This window comes from Genypterus blacodes, unplaced genomic scaffold, assembly GCF_046128005.1.
Source record: "Genypterus blacodes isolate CSIRO-AG114 ecotype Tasmania unplaced genomic scaffold, CSIRO-AGI_Gbla_v1 ptg000007l_1, whole genome shotgun sequence".
Classification (NCBI taxonomy): Eukaryota; Metazoa; Chordata; class Actinopteri; order Ophidiiformes; family Ophidiidae; genus Genypterus; species Genypterus blacodes.
The window spans coordinates 4,463,420-4,483,835 of record NW_027466821.1 but is presented as its reverse complement, the minus strand read 5'-3'; the positions used below and the strand labels follow the sequence as shown (position 1 = coordinate 4,483,835).

At 45.7% G+C, this 20,416-nt stretch overlaps 1 protein-coding gene across 1 annotated transcript; it reads left to right on the top strand.

The window, feature by feature from the left end:
- Positions 1-671: 671 nt before the first annotated feature.
- Positions 672-20,416, top strand: rerg (RAS-like, estrogen-regulated, growth inhibitor). Its single transcript, XM_076152734.1, has 5 exons — positions 672-919; positions 3,043-3,183; positions 16,244-16,300; positions 18,366-18,439; positions 19,398-20,416. The coding sequence occupies exons 2-5, from the start codon at positions 3,123-3,125 to the stop codon at positions 19,806-19,808; spliced, it is 603 nt and encodes a 200-aa protein (XP_076008849.1). The 5' UTR covers positions 672-919; positions 3,043-3,122; the 3' UTR covers positions 19,809-20,416.

The following is a 20,416-nucleotide window of genomic DNA, read 5'->3' as shown; positions in this document are numbered from 1 at the left end:
ACCAGTGATGCATGATGACGAATCATGTAAAAGAAGTAACAGGTTGCAAAATTAGCTCCCAACTGCAATGACAATGAGAAGATGTTTTACTGCGTGCTGCCACTTAGATAGTCTAACAACAAGATGCTTTTTATACACACATATTTTTATATTACTGTGTGATGCTGCCCATGCGATCCTGTTATTTAGATGAAATCATACATAGGCCCCTTGTTGTTAAGGACAAATTCAATGAAATGTAAAGTACGCAATGCTGTGGCTCTGTATCAAGCTTAAGCCATGTTTACAAATGAACCGCCACATTTATATTGCCTAAATGGAAAAAGCTTCCACCAGCACAGTCGTGGATATTTTTCATTGTGTAAAAATAAAAAAATCAGATGCAGAATAGGTACTCTTCTTAGTTTCTCTCTCCTTTCATCCAATCCCCACTCATTTGCTTTTATTCACATTTGTGCTCTATTATACAAAATCGAGGGGAAAACTTAATAATAACCCTTAATAATTCCGCGGAGACTGTTTTCTATTCCACCCACTAGAGGGCGCACTCGCCTCGCAGTGTGAAATGCAATGGCACGCAGCACGACGGCCTCAAAGCAGCGTGGCGGGGAGGAGGGGGGTTGGGGGGCGTGAGGAAACTCCCGCAGCTCTACTCCGCATATTCCCACCCAACCTCTGTGTCTCTGTGTCAGAGCTTCAGTCTAGCCTGACGGTGCTGCTGCTGCTGCTGCTGCTGCTGCTGCCGTCTAAGCGGGATCCGATCATCCCTCTCTCTCTCTCCCGTCAGCTGTTCATCTCTCCATCCGCGCTGCGTCCACGCCTGATCCATTCGGGAAAGTCACGATCTTTTTAAGAAGCGAACCTGCCAACTTTTGTAGCCGTCATTTGCCTGTGGAAGAGCGTCCACCTGAGCCCTGCGGTGAGTGTGTGTCTACCTATGCTCAAGCGAGCTAGATCCTATTTAGGAGGGAGCAAAGAAATGATATGCACTGAAATAGGATGCAAAAAAGGAAATTTATGAACCTTTGAAATTCAGATTAATTCATGTTCCTATATTAGGATTAGTTTAATAGATTTAGAATTTTTCCCTCTGGGGGATCTGCTACAACATATTGAAAAGTTGATCAAATCTTCCCAGCAGGCATATGTGCGGAGATGAAATTGAAGACAGTAACTTGCTGTGTATCTTCCAGGTTAATCCACACAAATGTGCAATTTCAAGAGCTCGATCTGCCTCAACCCTCCCGCTCTCGCACCCGAGGACACGCTTGGCATTCACAAGCTGCCTCCGAGTGTTGCATAATAGCCTCTGTCTCAATGGAGCTTAGGGTCGGTAGGTCGGGGGGGGGGGGGGGGGGGGGAAGCTAAGGATTGAGTTTTATTTGGAGAGTGTCAGATCAGTGCTTTCCCCTAAGCAGTGCAGCCCTCTTCCACTGGCTTCACTAGTTTTTCCCTCCACGGGGCAATGCACCAGCGAACTGTCCCCGCTTTGATGACAGGCCTGTGGTTTGCCGTCTTTCTATAGCTTGTGGTGCAGCAGCTCTCCTCCCATTTTTTGGAGCTCAGAGGTCTGTAATCTCCTTCAACCACAGCACCACCACCCAGTTTCAGTTCTGCCACTGACTCAGGGTAAAAAATGACCCCAAAAGAAAGCTGAGCTGGTACATAAGGGAGAGACAGACACGTGTCCAGTTTGACAGTTTGGACGGTGTCTCTGCAACGTAGACTCACCTAGATTGAAGGTCTGTGTACTGTATACCTGATCCCAGTTCTCCTCCAATCCACCCTCATGCATTTCTTTCCAATCTAAAACATAGAACAGTTTTAATCACAGGAAAGAAAGATACAAAGGTGGAGAGAGAGGGACGACGCGCCAACAGCCTCCAGGTTGACCGTTGCTTTGAGAAACAGAGAGAGAAAGGGGTGAGGTTGAACTCATCGAGCCAGCACACAGCCACGCCATATATGGACATGTGTGTTAGCGAATCAGCTTAAACTCTTATCCCAGAATTCATAATCCTTGCTCACTTTTCTCCCATTTTTCTTCGACGTATCTGACTTCACCCGGCAGAGATGCACCGGTGGACGAGCCGCCCATAAAAGTGCCTTTGAAACCAACCAGCAGGTGTCAGTACAGCGCCGCAATCAAGCTCCTGATCGTAAAAAATTAGAGCAAGCGGTGTGTTTAGTGCAACACTGGCTAGCCGAGTCCAACTAGGAGCCACAAAATAGGAAAGTCAGGGAAAACATAGATGTTCTCTGCCGACATCACAAAGAAGTGCAACAAGTGGTCTTTCCCTCTCTCACTCTTAGATCACTCTCAGATTTGCGAGACATTTGGAAATGCTGTATCCCTGGGGGTTCAAACCATTGACCTTCCGGTTGCATCAACGTTTCCCAATTGTCCTGAATGCTTTTGTTAAATTAAAGACAAAAGGCTCAACGTTTTGTGTCTCAGTATCCCAGCATTCCTCTGGGATTGCTGAAGGTATGGATTTCCGTCAGACTGCAGGTCCTGTTGTAGCTTAAAGGAGGAGCAGCCAGGAACAGAAGGGCTGTTTGAGGGAGAATAATGAATTATTGTCCTTTTTTGCTTTAGACAAAACTTCAATCCCCGTTTTGGATCTGAGTCAGTATCTGCTCCAAGTTACATTAAGCCTAGTCCAGTCAAGTCCTGCAATTTTGGATTGCTTCAGATCGGATCTCAAAATTCTCCGAGCTGAGCTGAGCTGAGCTCAGCTCGGAGAATTTTGAGTCAACACGATTTTCATTCTAGGGATGCATGCCGTTTTTAAATCTCAGCCTTTTTGACCTCCTGCCTCCTTCAGTCTTGTTAGTTGCAGATTGGCACTCGAGCGCAGCAGCCTGGAGGAGGACATGGAACAATTCTGACTCACAAGCAGAGGTGGAAGACGGATATGAAGCTCAAACTTCACACCTCAATGGAACAATATGTGGAGAAAGTTGGAGTCGCAAATTGAACATGAATCACATTCTGAAACACATTAGTTTGAATTGTTGTGATTTACAATGTCTTTTCAGACACTGCTTCCTCCTGTGTGGTTCGGGGGATGGACGGCTGACCTCAGGGTTTGCCGATTGGCTCGCTGCCGGACGCTGCCATGGCCAAAAGCCAGGAGGTGAAGCTGGCCGTCTTTGGCCGAGCGGGGGTGGGGAAATCAGGTAGGTCCTGTGTGAGTGTGTGCGAGCGTGTCTCAAGTCAGCAAACTTCTAAATGGCTCCTAGGCTCCAAGGTGCAAAATCAAATAAAATATCTTGAGCTTCTGAAAACATTCCTGCGGCGTGAGCGGCACCGACGGCTGCGAGTTTCTGATTGGAAACGAGCCGATCTGGCAGATTTCAACTCTTTATTGTTAGTGGTTAGAGCGACCTGCACATATCCTGGCTCGCGTGTTTGTTTTTCGTGGAATGTTCTCGAACGTTCTCCGCGCCTCATTGTGTTGCCGCTGCTGCTTCGCCCTCCTCCTCTCCGCCTTCCAGTGTTTTTCTCCATCATTCCGTCAGTGTTTTCACCCTCGACATAAATCAGCCTTGCGCCAGTGTTTGCTTGCGTAGCTCGCCGTGCAGTCGCGGTTGGTCTCCTCGAAAATGCTTCTCGCTCCCAAAAGATATTTCAGCTGCGTCATTATCGTCTAGTCTCAGCATTCCTCCGTAAGCTTGCGGGCGGCTCGTGCCTCAGCTGGAGCTCTGTATGTTTTCCCCCCTAGTAGCTAACGCGATAACACAGACCATATGTATCCTGCCAGGCCGCAAATCAAGAGCGATCCCTGCGTTGTGGCCGTCAGCTGTTCCAAAACATGCCTTGAGAACTCTTCTGTGTCAGCCGAGGCCATTAAAATGCCTACGGAGGTCAACTCGAGGACCGTACTGAAAAGCGTAATCGCGGCGTGGAGCAGGTCATCATGGTTGTAAAGCATGGCAGCAGCTGGAGTTGAAGCTGCTGACACACATGTTTGACACTCCAAGGAAGAAAAATTAAGCTACTTAATGTGACTTTTGTCCTAGAAGTTATGATTAACCCCATATGCTTTTCCTTAAGTTTTCTGTTTTGCATATGTTTTATCCTTTAAATGTGTTTAATAGGAAGGCATACACTTGCAATGGGCATTTCAAGTTGACAGGAAGCAGATAGATGCTGCATACGAATGCACACTGTCCATGAATAGATTTCTATTTTCAGTTTGAAAGCCCCAGAAACTCTTTAATAAAAACGTTTCAAACCCCAAAGAGCATAATCGCGAAGGTTAAAAGGTTTCTTTTGAAAAGCTGATATTTCCGAGGTGATTGATTAGGTTATTGTACCGCGTGGGAGCATTACATCACCGCCATTGTTCGCTCGTTTCGCTTTTGAAAAGTGGCACCCTGGTGATGAAAATTGCCTTCGAGAACTCATAAAAACATGTTCGCCCCGGTGTAATTTGGCAGTAAGAGGACGCTCAGTACAATCACGGCTGCTGACTGCAAGCAACAAAAATGGAGGCAAAAAAAACAGATTTAGACTTCAGAGTGAACCATGATGGGGAAGGAGAGGGTGAAACATTTCGCCGTGTTGGGTGAAGGTCGCTCTGCAAGTACGCCCGTCTTTCACAAAGCCACAGCAAGGAAGATGGACACCCACGTCTCCACCATCATTCTGAACCAACTTAAAGGTGATCTGTTGATGTATAGACCGATGTAGGACCACTGAGAGCTGGACACACTCCTATGCTGCAGCATCCTCCCTGCTCCACTCTCACATTCAAGTCCACTCAATGTACACATATCCAGATGCTACCTGCTGAGTTCCGATCACAGCAGTAAGCTAATAGAGTGACTGGTTAAGTAGCGCGCCATTAATGCCTCAGGTCTGGCACACACACACACACACACACACACACACATACACACACACCTGCTGATTTGTCGTCCTTTAACACAAAGCGAGTCGGTTTGCAGTAGAGTGATTTTCACACGGACACTTGATTTATGCGGCACTGAGGATGCCTGATTGTGTTCCATCACCCCCGTCTCTCCCTTTACTGCGCACACACACACGCACACAGCAGCATACACGTCATTGTTGTTACATCTGAAGCAACACGTAGCCGTGGTGATCTCTTCCAACAATGAGTGGCCCTCATCAAAACATAGCCCCCTCGGTGCAAATCTACAGATGCTAATGAATCAGCCTCCTTCTTCTTCTTCAGTCTGCTGCGCACATCTGGACTCCAGCCACAATATTACACAACCACTTCACGCACAATATGATTTAAGCACAATATGGTTTTATATTACATTTCAGGTGTTTTGTATCATACGCATGTTGGCCTGACTACAATTGTGTAGCTCAATCCCTCCTTCCTTTCTGCTCAAGTGTCCTTGAGCTTGACGCTTACCCTTTGCATTCAAATGCAATCAGTTTCCTGTTATGTGCAAGATCCAACACTGGACCTCATGTGGATCCATATCTTGGTCTTGGTAGATAATTGGTAAACGGCCGGTTAACATTTTCTCATTTACACGTCGGGGAAGCAATTCATGAAGCGCGTGGCACAAGGAAATGTTTCAATCTGATGGTAAATGTCTGCAATCAATACAAATGACATCTAGGTCTTTCAGTTGATCGATCAGTTTATTTAAATAAAATGTTTCTACTCCGTCTCTGGTGTGTGGGTGTGTGTGTGTGTGTGTGTGATCCTAATGGGGTTTATTGGCGCAGCAGCGATGAAGCTGTGCTTTAACAGCGATCATCCCCATCTAGTTTCCTCACAGGGTGGAAGAAATGTGTCGTAATAAACGGTAGCAGACCTGCTGGTCGTCGTGGCGCAGTGGGGGGTTTTGCCAGAATGCCCTGACCAGGTCTCCTGCAAAGCAACAAGCCCTAATAAAGAGCAAAGCGCATTAACTGCTGTAGCACTTTCACGTTGTACCTTAGGGACTCCACAGAGGGGAAATAAGATGAATTTGTCTAACTACTGTACCTCTACCAACTCGTTTCAAACATTCACACACACAAGTTTGCTGTAGTTGTAAGTGCAGGTTACAATAAGTGGTATGGGGAGTAAATATCTCAACCATCCCCCCTCTGTTAGTCTGTTATTGACAGACATGTGATGGAAAACCCTGCAGTAGATGATTTCCCAGATGTTCTGTTCCCAGATGTTTGCTCTTGTTTTATTATACAAATCCATCCAGAATCAATATCTGATCTTGGGAGCCATATTTACCTCCATTAGTGTCGGCATGGTGTACTGACAATCCTGCATGTAAACAGAAACTAACCGTTATTCTCAGCAGAAAATCCATTTAGAAGATTTAGTCGCTCTCGGTCAGGGCATATTTTCCATATTAACAAAAAAAGGTGTGTTCGCCTGATGAAGAGTTCTGATCACGCCTGAATAAGCTGATGAGGTGTGTGTAGAGTAGAGAGAGATAGGATATACAAGGTTTTATGGTACTTTAGTGCTTCTAGTAGAGTTTCTCAGATACACAAATAGGAAAAAGCTTGTAACTCCATTTCAGGCTTCACCAGTGGATTAAGTAAAGTTTAAATGAGGCTTAGTTTCTGCAATGACGATGTTTTGGAGATGCTCCAAAATGTTCCCGAAATGTGGTGGTGGAACTTTTCCTGCCTTAAAGCGGAAACTGTAATTATTAAATCAAATAGAATGAATAAATCTGGCTGTTATTGAAGTGTTGCTCTAGAAGGCGGCAGGCTGTTTTTATTTTGGAGAATTGAACTTTACAGGGTGTGAAGCTCTGGCTCGTCTCGCCGTTCCTCAAACATCTCCCCCTAGACCCCCCCACCCCTCGCCCTGCACCATGACCAGAGAAAGGATAACAATAACAAATTTAAAAAAAGCAAGCGCTTGCGTCTGCCTTTAGAAATACTGCTGCTTACAGCTTCCAGCGCCCAAAACAAGACCATGAATCAGCCTAATGTAAGTGTCTGTTTGGTGGGGGGATGAAAACAGTCATTGAGAGGGCAAGTGTATGAGACAAGGCCTTAGAAAACAAACAACGCGGACAAAGAGGCGAATCACTCACTCAGATGGTGCGGGACAGTGAGAACGAGTGAAAACTGTGTCTAAACCAGGGGTCGGCAACCTGCGGCTCCGGAGCCGCATGCGGCTCTTCAGCCCCTCTGCAGCTCCCTGTGTATTTGAAGTTCTGAGCTGACATTGTTTAACACAGGGGTCACCAACCCGTCGCTCGCTAGCTACCAATCGCTCGCAAAGCGTTTCCGAGTCGCTCGCCGAAAGGTTCAAAGATTACGTACAACACAGCGTCACTTGGTAAAGGTGTTTAAATTTCTATCCAATCAAATTCACAAACATCCCGCTTCCTTTTGTCACAAAACAATTATAAGCCAATCAGCTGTCAGTCCAACAAATGACGCTGCTGTCATGTTTGGTTACGTGACACCGAAAACAGCCCCGATAAAAGGAAACAAATTACGAATGTGAATGGCAAGTGTGTGCCTGTCACATTTGCGGTGCGAATGCGTCTGTGGAGCGCCACTTCACTAAAGTCCACAGCAACTTTTCACGGGACTTTCCGGCTGCTAGCAGGGCGTCATGTGTCGTTAGCGAAAGCACCGGCTCGAACAATTCCCTGAAGTTCCCATATCATCTCTTTTAGGTGAACGATGGGAGCCGGCTCCCGTCCAAGGGCCGTTCTCACTTTTTTCTGCAACTTAATACAAGACAGAATGATAGGATGGTCTCAGTCTACTACAGGTACAGAGCAGTGCGCGATAAGATGAGTGACAGCTGGGGGGGACGCAGCATTGGAGAAGGTTGGAGACCCCTGGTTTAACACGATGTAGTAATAAATAATTACCATGATTATTGCTGATCGCAGTGCAAATTGTGAAACAGCTCTTAAGGAAATACATTTTGAAATATTTGGCTTTTTCAGTTAAAAAGGTTTCGACCCCTGGGCTAAACTGTCTTAAAAGCAACCAGATCGAAGTTATTTGTCATGTTTTTGTGTTCTTCTGCTTGATAGTGTTTGGTTTTCATTAGATGGTGCTCTTTAGAGTTTGTATCACTGCTGAATGATTCCCAAAGTACTCAAATTCTTTATGTAAGAAGACAGGAAAAGGACATATTGATTGAAGGAAGACAAGGAGGGAGAAATATTGTTTATCTTGCATTGAATGTAAAGTCTGAATCTACAACGGAAATGTAGAATTATACTAAAATGTAGTGTAGTGAATCCACCCGTATTGACTTACTGCTCATGCAAGGCGTCCGACCACATCCAAGCTGATCGGAAATACAAAAACACAAAAGAAAGAAAGAAAGAAAGAAAGAAAGAAAGAAAGAAAGAGAGAGAGAGAGAGAGAGAGAGGAATGCGATAGCAGAGTGTTTAAAAGCAAGCGGGACAACTCAGACACACGTTCATATGGAGGTTTTTGGCAGAATTAAATAATGTCAGCTTGTACCAGAGCACATTTTGGGAAACTGAAGTCCCACAAAGCAATGAATTAATTCAAACCAGCCTCAACATCCATCAGGCAGCTTGCCAATGAGGCCGCGTGTCGAAGCAATTAACAGATTCCTCCTCCGACTCTGCGGAATGCTCCTGTTTTCCACACGCTTCTTTGGCCTTTGACAGCCAAGGGAGCTCAAAAGCCCCCAAGTCTGCTCACCGTCGAAATTCGCTGGTTACATACCGCATGTTGGAAACATATGAGTCATCGAATGCATTATGTGGCAGCGCAAGTGCTCTAATCAGCAGAGGTAGTTCTCAGTGAGAGATGTGAAAAGTGGCTTTCAGCGGAGAGGAGGGTCTGCTTTATGATTTACTATGTTACATAACTCTTAAGCATAAGGCATGAAACGTCTGAACAATGCAGAACAAGGGTCAGATTTGAAAACGTCGCACAGCCTGATGCTACCTTCTGCTTTTGGCCATAGCAGTTACTGTATGTTCTCTAACCATCTATTAGCGTTGCACCAATTACATTTAATTATCAAAATAATTCATCTCTAGCTTCCATATGTCCTCAGTATGGTACAGGGTGTCTTCTTCCATTCACCTTATCTATATCAGCTTTATAAAGGTCATCTGCTTGCTTCAGTGCCCCCCCCTGCCCCGCTTCTATTCATCTGCCACTCCATCACACACACTCTCACACACACACACGGGTTGGACTAGTAGGTGGTTTTGAAAGGATCTATCGTTGGAGAGATGCTGCAGGTAGCGAGTGTGCAAGTGTGTGAAACACATCTTTGAAACCATCACGAACTGTTAAGTCAACACAGGGAAATGAGTGAGTCACAGGAGGGTGGGCCTCTCCAGCGGTTTGCATTCAATTCTTCTGTTGAAGTATTTTAAGAGGACACCTCTGACACTCTTCAGCCTCAATATATTGTCTGCTCTCCACTTAGTGTCTGCTGCCGTCCTCGGCCAGAGACAGAGTGCGTCACAGCCGTAATTTCCTCACTTTTTTTTTACATTACTCTCTAGAGATTAGCAGAGCTCTTGATATTGCATGATGGATCCATTAATTGTTTCCCGTATGCCTCTGAAGGTGTGTTATCAGCCAAGGTTCAGGTTAATGTTTAATATTCAGGGCCACTCTCAGCCTCACTTCAGTTATTCACTGTTTCTTAAACCCACTTTTGCCCTCCCTCCAGAATAGTTCATGCAGCACCTTGACGCTTTGTTGATTGACAAAAATTTGGGTTTAAAATCCACAAACTTCATATTCAAACTTCCATTAAGTTCAGCTGCAGAAGCGCAAATGGGCTCAGATGCATCACTGTGTTTACAGTAGCTGTGCAATGTGGACAAGTCACTTTAGCTTTTGATTCAAAGTCATCGATACCCATTAGGACGATCTTTATCTCAGCTGCACCTCGTACCAAGAGCCTTTGTGTGTAATCGGCCCAAAGATCGCGGTCTTAGGCGTGGTTGCCACTGTATCCGAGCCCTCGTGGGTGTTGGTGAAAAGCACTGCGGCACTTTTGTTTAGACGCTAAATTAAAAAGGAAGAATGAATTGAGTTAGAAACGTCACACCCTTCCTCCAGCCCAAACCCTGCAACTGTCGAGTTTCTGTCCTTTGCGTCTTCAGACACGTGAAATGAAATCCTTACTGGTGGCACCATTCTGCAGAGCCTCTGGGGAGGAGAATGACCGCCTCTCTCTACCTCTCTCTGTCATTGTGTGTTCATGGAGCTAATCCAAAGTGCAACCGAGTGGATTTTCTTCACCAAGATTTCCGTCATTCATACGTGAACCCGATATGTACAGCGACTTGTGTTCAGAGAAAAGGACATCCATCTTCAGAATGAGGAGATAAGATGCATTTGGCCGAAGGGGTATCATGTTTACTATGTGCAAAGGACATAATATTAGCAGATTAATATGAGAAAAAGTAACAAGCAACATCGAAACATGTCATAACTCAAATTCAGTGTTAACTATACAGCTAGGAGGCACTAAGTTGCTCTCACACGAGTTCGCTGAGGCATTAAATTGCCAGGAACAAAGCCAACAACTCCCACCTTATGTTTGTCATAACCACTGCATCATAGGTAATGTCCTGTGTAGGTGTTAAAGTAATTTTATAAAGCATATATCTTAACTAAATGTGATGAATGAGATTTGGCGGGATGGTGGGCCGAGTGAGTCAACCCAGTGCCGTCACGTATCCATTTTATTAAGCTTTTTATGTTCTGGCTCATAACCTGAGGCAAAATCAATTTATTCTGGACTCAAGCTAAATCTGTCACTAAACGACACACTTATTCTCTCTAAACACATTTTCTGCTATTTCAGCCTCTTCCCCGTATTGTTTGCCAAGCTGGGACTTAAAAGCTGGAAATGATGCAGCAAAATGTAACGGTATCTATTTGTAGAGCTGCATGATCAATTTAAATCGTCTCAATTTTAGTTCTAATGAGTGTGAATCACTTGAGCATTTAGTTTACATGTTTGTTTTCGCAGCCTTGGTGGAGGTATCCAATTATCCCCGGGCCCAGAGTCAGGACGGAGACAAGTAAGAGAGATTTGGGTTGCATGATGTGTTTTAGAGAGAATCTGCCAGTGAGTTGGTGGTGCATCGTGCTGCCGGCAGTGTGGCGCTCACTCTATATTTGGGTCTGTTTGGGTTGAATGCATCTCGGATGAATTCCTCCTGTCCTCCGGTCCCTTTAGGTTCGGGTCAGAGTGTCCTCAGGTTGCTTTTCAGGTCCTGTTTCAGGAGTTTTGTTAACTAAACGCATTTTGCAATAACCAATGTGCACTGTTTTAGAACATAAATTAATTTAATGAATGCACTTCATGATAACACTGAATCTCTTTCCATTATTGATTGATTGGGAAAGCGAGTAAATCTGTGAGGATAGTAACACACAGAGGTGCCTAATTGACCTGCTTTAATTCCCGTTTGATTCACTGTGAACGCTTAGCTTGAGGCAGCGCAGATGATCTCGCCGTCAAAATGCCATCTCGTGACCTACGCCTTGTTTACTGCTCTCTGTTGCGAGCGGGACACTTTAATGATGGCGTGTCTGCCGGCAGCAGATTGCAGGCTGCCCGTGTTGACATTAACTAAGATGTGTTTTCGCTGCTGGTGCCAGAGTTATGACTCTTTGATGTTTCAAAAAATCGACTTTCTAATCTAACCGCATATGCAGTCATTCATTTGATTTGTATCTGATGGGAATGGGTGAGTAAGACGAGGAAAGATGTCGACGCCTTCAGGAAAAAATCTAACTGTTCAGGGTTTTCCATTGTAGATACCCCAAAAACAGGGCAAATTATTAATTGTCACGCAACTAATGAGTAATCTGGCATGGCCTGCAATGGAAAGCTGGATTCTTCTCAGAGGAGCTGTTGTGCTCGTTACGCCCCACATCTCATTAGAAATAAATGCTGCATAAGTAGCCAGGTACTTGCAGAGCTCGCTAATGAGTTTACACACGGGGGGGAAGGATGATGAGTCATGCCGGGCGAGTGACCGCCATGGTGGGAGAGGATTTGGTCTCCTTTCTCCATCTGTTATGTATCCTAGGTTTGTATTTTGTCTCGTGTTATACAGTGATCGGTGCGTTCAGGCTGCAACAGAAACTTTGTTTTTTTGTGTTGAACGTCAAAGATGCAAGACTTGAAGCTGGGACTAAATATTCCCAGCCAGACAAAACCATCAAAACTTTTGATTGGTTCTTCACTTCTGTAGCCCAGCTGCACACCAACCAAGGGGAGATGCTGGAGAAACATTTAGGCGGTCGCTCAGCATTACGAGGAGACTGATTGAACTATTTCATGCCGTGACATAAGGTTGCTTTGAAGTGTTTGACAATGGAAGCACTTTCAAAATAAAGCGGATAGAAACATGATTTTTCTTCTTCCATCAGCATCTAAACGATATACAAGCTGTGGGGCTTTACCTCAACACACACACATTTCTTCTCATACACACACACACACACACACACACAGTAGTGACAACCCACAGTGCGAGCAGCAGGCAAACAAATTAGCTACTAAAAACACCCAAACCACATCCTGAACAGGAGGTCAGATCGCTCTGTCCCAGTTTGTGAGCTTTCCCAGAGTTCCGTTCATCACCACGCTGCTCCCAGGGGCACGAATGCATCTACAACCGCCGCCATCACCAAGTCGCCCCTCTATAGAACTGCTTTACAGGACCTCCAAGTATGAAGAAATGTACATGGAGGGTGGTTTGCTGGGAGTTCCCACAGTGTCAGGGGATATATTCTACTAAAATACAGATGACATCTCATCATGTAGAGCTCTCTCCAGATAGAATTACAGCTCGCCAATTAGCCTGTATTCATATCTATTTTTAGGATATAACTCATACTTATATGAACTGACAGATATGTGGGAAATCCAAAGTGGGCAGAGGAACAATGACAGGCGAGCCAACAGTAAACATTCTCTCACCAACATCTGAGATTAATTCCCCCAGATTTGGAGGTGTGTGTGTTTGATTCAGAGCAGTTGGAAGAAGCACTAAAGCCGTGCAGTGAAAGTAACTGCACTGCAAATGGAAAAAGGCACAATAATTTAAATTTCCCCAGCTGATTTAATCATTAATCAACCACAGATTCCTCTTGTCGCCATGTATCAATGTCTTACTTGTTTACAAGCATCCGGGGCCACATCGAGTCTAAATCGTTGCTTCATGCCTGCCAGCACAGCAGCAGCAGCAGCGACCGTATGCATTTACGCAGACAGAGATGCAATAAAAACCACAGGAACGACTCGTCTGGTTAATGATTCACTCCTCTTGTATTCGCGTAAAACACGACAGCTTTTCTTCCCAACTGAGGAGCAAAACTCCAACAGGTCTGATGGCTATAAATCAAGACGATATTGTTCCGTTTTACTATTTTATTGTGTTATGGCGAGACTATTCATTAGATGTTATGAGTTGGTTTAAGTTCCTTGCATTTTCAACTCTCTTGAGTGCCACAGACGCACTGTTTTCCCATGAAATCCTGTTGGCAACATGTCCATATATATATATAAATAGATGACACACAGTATATCACACTAATCATTATACTGTCGGTCATGCAAATCTCAAAGTTCAACAAATCGTTTAGCATCTCATCCAGAAACAAAACTTTTAACACATTTTATTGATCCACCTCTATTCTCCCTTGCTGCAGCATCGCTGTATACACTGAGTGTACACCGACAGTAGGTACCGTCTCCTTCCCTCACAAAAAACTTGCTCCGTTACGATGGGCTGACTGCATCAGGCCTAGGTTGATTGATTGATTTTTTGGGTGTTGGTCGTCTGGTTGCTGCACCGTTCTTCTCCTCGTCAAGCCAGTAAAACAGCGTTTGTGTGGCAGACGGGACACCAAAGAGCAGCGGGCGTCCGTCTGATGGCCTTGGAGGGGATCAATAGAGTTTGCTCAATGAGTAACAGAGTGCTGTCTGAGCACACAGACTCGGGCGCCGCTAATTACTGCTGCTTTATTTCCAATTAGTCCACCATTTTATTCCTGACTCGATTCGCTCTCTGGACAAAGAGTGTCTGCTGCAAATGATCTATTCATCTCAACAATGATTTAGAACTTTCTAAAAATCAAATCACATTCTCTTCTCGCTTAATTGTGCAAAATATGCAGCTTCATAATTTCAGAAGAACGACACCCACGCCAAGGCTGCTGGCTGTTGATTCCGTCAACATGCCAGGTGTCATATTATACGGCAGTGGCTCCCAGGTAACATGGCAGAGGTTATGCTTTCAATGCCGGTGCTCACTTTGTTCCCCGCATAAATGCCTGAAAGGAAACACCTTGGATACAGAGGAGGTGGTAACAGTCACAGCGTAGCTCCAAAACGCTTGTACATACAGTATGTCTTCAAAGCTGATGTCAGACATAGGCGTTGTTTAAATTTTCCCGTCTGTCTCCTTCTGCTGCTGCTGCTGCTCCTCGTCTTCCCGGTTGCTCCATACATCAGAATCATAACGCAGAAATATCCAGAGATGTCAAAGCCACAAATGTCAGAAAACTGTGTGTGTCAAAACTCGGAGGAGCCTGTCAGACCGTTGATGCCAGACAACGTGGAAGACAGCCCCGGAACCCCAAGGACATTAAAGGCGTTATGAAAAAAAATTTGATAGCTAGAGACGACGCTCATTCTCCTGCAGCGAGATGAAGAAGTATAGCCTCATTCATTTACCTGAGGCGGTACTTATTCATAACGTCCTCTTCCGATCCCGCGCCGCGCCCCCCCTGCAGTAGCTCTGCGCCCCCCACTTTGGGAACCACTGAATTAAGACAATATGAGTTTTGGGGGTTGTGCACACTGAGTGAAAACAGCACAACAAAATACTATTGTTGGCTAAACTGTAACAGAATTAAAGACCTCAAAATATGTGTAACATATACACGTAGGTGTACATGTTAACCTACGGATAAAATATTTCCTTTTTGAGTAAAAAAGGAAATATTTCCTGCAGTTGAATAACTAACGGAATAATTCACCTATAGCAGAAGCAAAATCCATCCAAAATGATCAAAGTAAGCTATGCCTGTGGAAGGTGGAGAGAGGGTTTAATGTATATACAGTGCATACAATGTATACATTCAACAGGCAGTGTTATCAGCATTCCAGTCTAACACACAGTGAGAGAGCAGCCGGGCTTTGCGATCTGCTCCATTTGCTGATACAGTGAACACTATTCCCTGTGCGAACCTTCCGTAAGCCAAGACCACAATGTCCATATTGACACACGCAACAAAGCCTCCTCTCTTCCGTGTGTACATTTCTCCCAGCTGCCGTGGAAAGCGGGAAGATACTGTTACCTCTAATGAGGACGCCACTTCACACCCCATTGGCTGTCCGGTCCACCTGGAATCCAAGACAGTGGGGCAGAAACGCCCACACATACCTCCAGTGGGGACGAGAATCATCCATCTCCGTCTACCTTTTCAACTCTTTTACAAAAGAGCTGCCGCTGCTCATCAGAGAATAATTAACCCTCGCAGTGTCACATAGCGACGCCACGTTCGACTTACAAGACTGAGTGATAATCCAAACAGTCTGAGCCCACAGGCTGGACTCCAGTCCTTTAGAAGTATAATGAGACATGGCAGAGACACAATTTCCCCGCAGTACTTCTTTGTCCTGGCTAATAATGAGAGGGAAAAACAAGATGGATGCGTCAGGTGGGCCACTCGGGTCCATTAGAAGTCCTCCAGGCATATGACGGCTCCCTGCAGAGACCTCGTCGACGGAAGTAGAATTAGCCGTCGCCTTTCACTGTGACCGGTAGTGTACAGGCTTGATTTTAAAGGCCTCTTTAACAGCGTCTGGATGCGGGAGATCGGTATTTCTGTCTGGCTGTTTTCATTGTTGACAGCGAAACCGTTAAAGTGTGTGAGTCACCGGGGGCTGCTGTGGGGCCGCTTCTCAGTTCTGATTAAGGCGGGCGCTGTTACAGACAGAGCCCACGCGCTAATCAAGAGAAGCAGGCAAATAATGATGATGATTAACGGAGTTGGTTTTTAATGATGTTGAGCTATTACAACAGGTGTTAGGTTTGCATCTTATGGGCTTTTGATTGATTACTCACAGTTGATAAGCCATTTATCGCAGATGTGTCATTAAATTCCAATAAGTCTTTAATAGGATCTGTTGCTGTGATGTAATTCTACAAGTTCTACTCCCAAAGTCGAATATATTTGCTATTTGATATTGTATCCTGAATGTGATTTTTCTCTGTCGCTGTTCACAGCTTTGGTGGTGAGATTCCTGACCCGACGCTTCATCTGGGAGTACGACCCAACACTCGGTAAGACCATCCCTGATCATTCTGCTTGCAGGGGTCTCAAGTTCCACTAATTTTCATATTGCAGTTTCACACGTGCGCTTTAAAAGCTTCTTTTTGACTTAATGCAGATATAACAAATAGCAGCAAGCGAGGAAACAGCAGCCGCAGCGACCGTCTCCTTGTTGTGCATAATGAGTGTAAGAGTGCAGGCGGAGGACGGCGTCTGACCAGTTACACGACTGCTCCACTCAAATTACCCATGAAGACGTACATACATTATTAAAAACCTATTATGGGTACATCACGCAGGTTGGGGTGTTGTGTGTGCGTGTGTGTGTGTGTGTATTACGTGATGTTCTTCCTCGAAATGAATGATTACCAGCCAGAACACAGCGACCACACAGCAGCACGGATGTCATTTCCCCCCCCAGCAACTGAGTCAAAATGGCAGTACAAAGGTTTCTTGATGCAATGCACGAAAAAGCAAAAACTCCTTTGAGGATCTGACAGTGTTGATGCAACGCTTTCCCTCCGACCAAACAGCCCCGAGGTGCTGAGGGGCTTTGAGTTATGAGGAGAGACGGATTACTATGCCAGGAAAATTACAGCTTGTGTTTCTCTCTAAAGGCCTTTAGATGCGAAGGCGGGGCTGCTTAAATCATCCAATCCCTCCCTACTGTCAGTGGCACAAACAAACTCCGGTTTGCGTTGAAGGGTTTGTGGTCGAGCCCCCGACATCAGCTCTCCCACGAATCCCAGTTTTGAGATCCCCGTTCTCCTCCCCTGAGATTCTCCTCATGCCTCCGGCCAAGCAGTCATAAATCTCCGCACTACTTTCACCCTTGGCCCTCGGTGACATTTTGTGCACGTCAGAGAACTCCAGTTTATCCCCTGGAGAGGTGAGCGCACCTGGGACGACATGCAGGGACTGGAGTTGACTTTTTGGACAGGTTTTGTCTCGGTTTGTCTAAATATACGGCATCATCTAGTAAAGCTGATCGGACACGGTAGACAGCAGGAGAAACGTTACACCACATTATGCTCGGCTGCCAGTCGACAGTTCCGGTTCCTGTCCAGTCACAAGAAGCGGAGCCCAATGCTGTGTTCAGGTGGTGTTGGAAATACACGTCAGGCCCGTCAGGTGTGATGAGTGAATGAGGGTAGATTAATAAAGTTTTAAATTTTTCATTGAGATACAATGTTGGTTTTGTTATGAATTTTGTTTCTGGACATTTGACCTCATGGAAAATTCATAAATGGAGCATATGCAATGCAGTAAAATAAATGAACTTCCCAAAATAACCCCTCTCAACCTGTTCTAATGTTCAGCACAACAACAACGACAGCCCTCGACATGACCCAACAACAAATTCTGCACTAATTTGCATCTGTATACGGTTTCTTTCTACAACAGCCCACAATGAGATCAACGTCACCGTTACATCACCTAGGAATATTAAACGCATGTTAAACAGAGATACAGAGTTAAGGCGTAAGGTTACAGAAAAGCCCTGTTGATGAGGCAACGGACATCCAGCAGAATCCATCATCTTTAAGAAAGGCAGATTTGGGGAGCTTCTGTGCCTTTGCGAGGTGTTTACACAGATGGGGGTTTTACAAGGGGAGGAGGGCAATTCAGGCCAGATTACTCCCCATGGTGTCCGCGGTGGAATGAGAGGGGTCACGGCCCACAGCTCACACCTGTGCGCCTGTGCCAGGAATAAGAAGCTTTTATCCTGCTTTTCAAACGAATGAGAGGTGAAGCTCGGGTCAATGCAGGAGTCGGTCATCACTCGGGGACAAAGAGAGAAAAAAAAAAAGAGGAAAAAAAAAAACATGTCTGGCTCCAAAGTGCAATTTGATGGAGAAAAAAAAGAACTGTGGCAACAACCAACATTTTGCTCTATTGAAGTGAAGTCATTGTCTTCTTGCAAAGTGTGTGTGATAGTGGATGGTCAATCAGAAGCGACCGTGCCTTTTAAAACAGCATGTTAGCTGAGTTCAGAGTGCACAGCAATGCTACAGCACAGCAAAGTAGTCTCTCTTTCTGCGTTTGACCTTTTTTCTCGTCTTATGCACCTTACAGAATCAACCTATCGCCACCAAGCCAATATTGACGACGAGTTAGTCAGCATGGAGATCCTGGACACCGCAGGGCAGGTGAGCGCCTTCTAACCCTTTGAAATAAAGGAAACCATGACGACGCTGGAAGTCCTTCTTAAGCACCAGGACTCATTTTCTGATACGCAGCGCTCGCTCTGCATTATTCTGCCTTTCCCACAGCCGTTTTGTTACTTTTCTTGAAACTTGCGGGCACGCTATTGTAAGCCATTTTCTGCAATGTGTCAAAAGCCTTGTGGGATATTAGACGTGGGGGAGCGCTTGCGTAAGTCCTCCCGCACCGAGGAGAAACATGCTGCGGGGCTGTGTAGGTGTTCTGCTCGAGGCTGATTTCCCCTGCGACACTTCCAGCCAAGTCATCCCTCTCTCATTACACTGTATTCTATTTTCAGCTGGCGTTAACATGAGCGCTGAATGTTTCCAGACCTGTCAGGCCGCTCCCCGTCTCAATAAAGCAGACCGACAAACAAATCAACTCCGATTGCATCAAGTCGGAGCATTAACACCGTGGTGATTTGTGGATGTGTAGTCTTGTCTGCAGCTCGTAAGTCCCTGGTTCAGAAACTGGTCAGGTATACAAATGTCAACGTCTCATTTGTATCCACGGGAGGAATGTGGTTTTCCTTTGCCAGTAACAGAGATCAGACTCTCTGCCTCCCTGCAGACGGATTTGATGTACAGTCGCCCTCACCACTTTAGTTCTCTCACAACCAGGCGCCTGTTCCTCCTTTGATTTGATCGAAATAGGAGCGCATGCCTGACTGCCTCTTGCTCCCCAGATAGCTGCAGAATAACATTTGTGTTTTAAGCGGGTGTGAAAAAGAAGCAGAGGCAGGAATTCAACCCCCTCATTCATAAACAAAAGGGATGTTTTACACACAGTAACAGTAAAAATGCACGAGAGGTGGAGAAAATGCTTAAGGACTGTTATCGGGGGATAAGCCATTTAATTTTTTAAAAAATAACCTACATTTCTAACAGTTTGTCTTCGTCTTAGGAGGACGTCCAGCAGAAGGAAAGCCACATGCGCTGGGGTGACGGTTTCGTCATCGTGTACGACATTACCGACCGGGGAAGCTTTGAGGAAGTAGCGCCGATCCGGAGCCTCCTGGACGAGATGAAGAAGCCAAAGAACGCCCCGCTCGTACTGGTCGGCAACAAATCCGACCTGGACCACGTCAGGCAGGTGGGCACGGACGAGGGCGAGCGGCTGGCGGCGGAGATGGCGTGCGCCTTCTACGAGTGCTCGGCCTGCGCAGACGAGGGAGGCGCGGTGGCCGAGGCCTTCCACGAGCTGTGCCGCGAGGTGAGGCGCCGCAAGGCCGTGCAGGGCAAAGCCAGGCGGCGCAGCTCCACCACACACGTCAAGCAGGCGATCAACAAGATGCTGACAAAGATCAGCAGCTAGGCAGGACCCAGAAAGCAGATGCAAAATGTAAATGTCTCATATATAATCGACCATTCCTGAATATTGGACTGATTTCAATGTGGAAAGTGTTCTTTTACTTTTTCTCTGATCTTTTCCCACCATAATGTTGACACTGGAGCCCTCAGGGATGATTCCTGCTCGGAATTGATGAGTTGGATCAAAGTAACACCACTGATTTGAGATGAATCGGTTATAAAGTTAAGCTCAAGTTCTTTCCTTCTTTAATCCAACTGTTCAATAGAATAATGATCCTGAGGGCAGAATATGATGCATGCAAACTGTCCCATCCAGCATGCAAACGACCCAAGTGTTCTCTCTGTAGATTGTCTGTGGTGGTGGGGGTGGGGTTGTTGTGTACTTGTTCGGTCGGTCGCATCGGTCAAAGAAAATACAAGCAGAGATCGACCACTAAGATTAAAGTAGATCCAGTGTGCTCTCCGATGTGCTTTGTCCTCCGATGTCCAATCTAGAAAGTCTCTGGAGTCGTCAGTGCCTGAAGTCTGCCACATTTCTGTTGACATCAAAGCGACTTCCTGTGTTTGCCCGGGACGACGGCGCAAGAAGAAGATCCTTTTACTTTTCCGCAA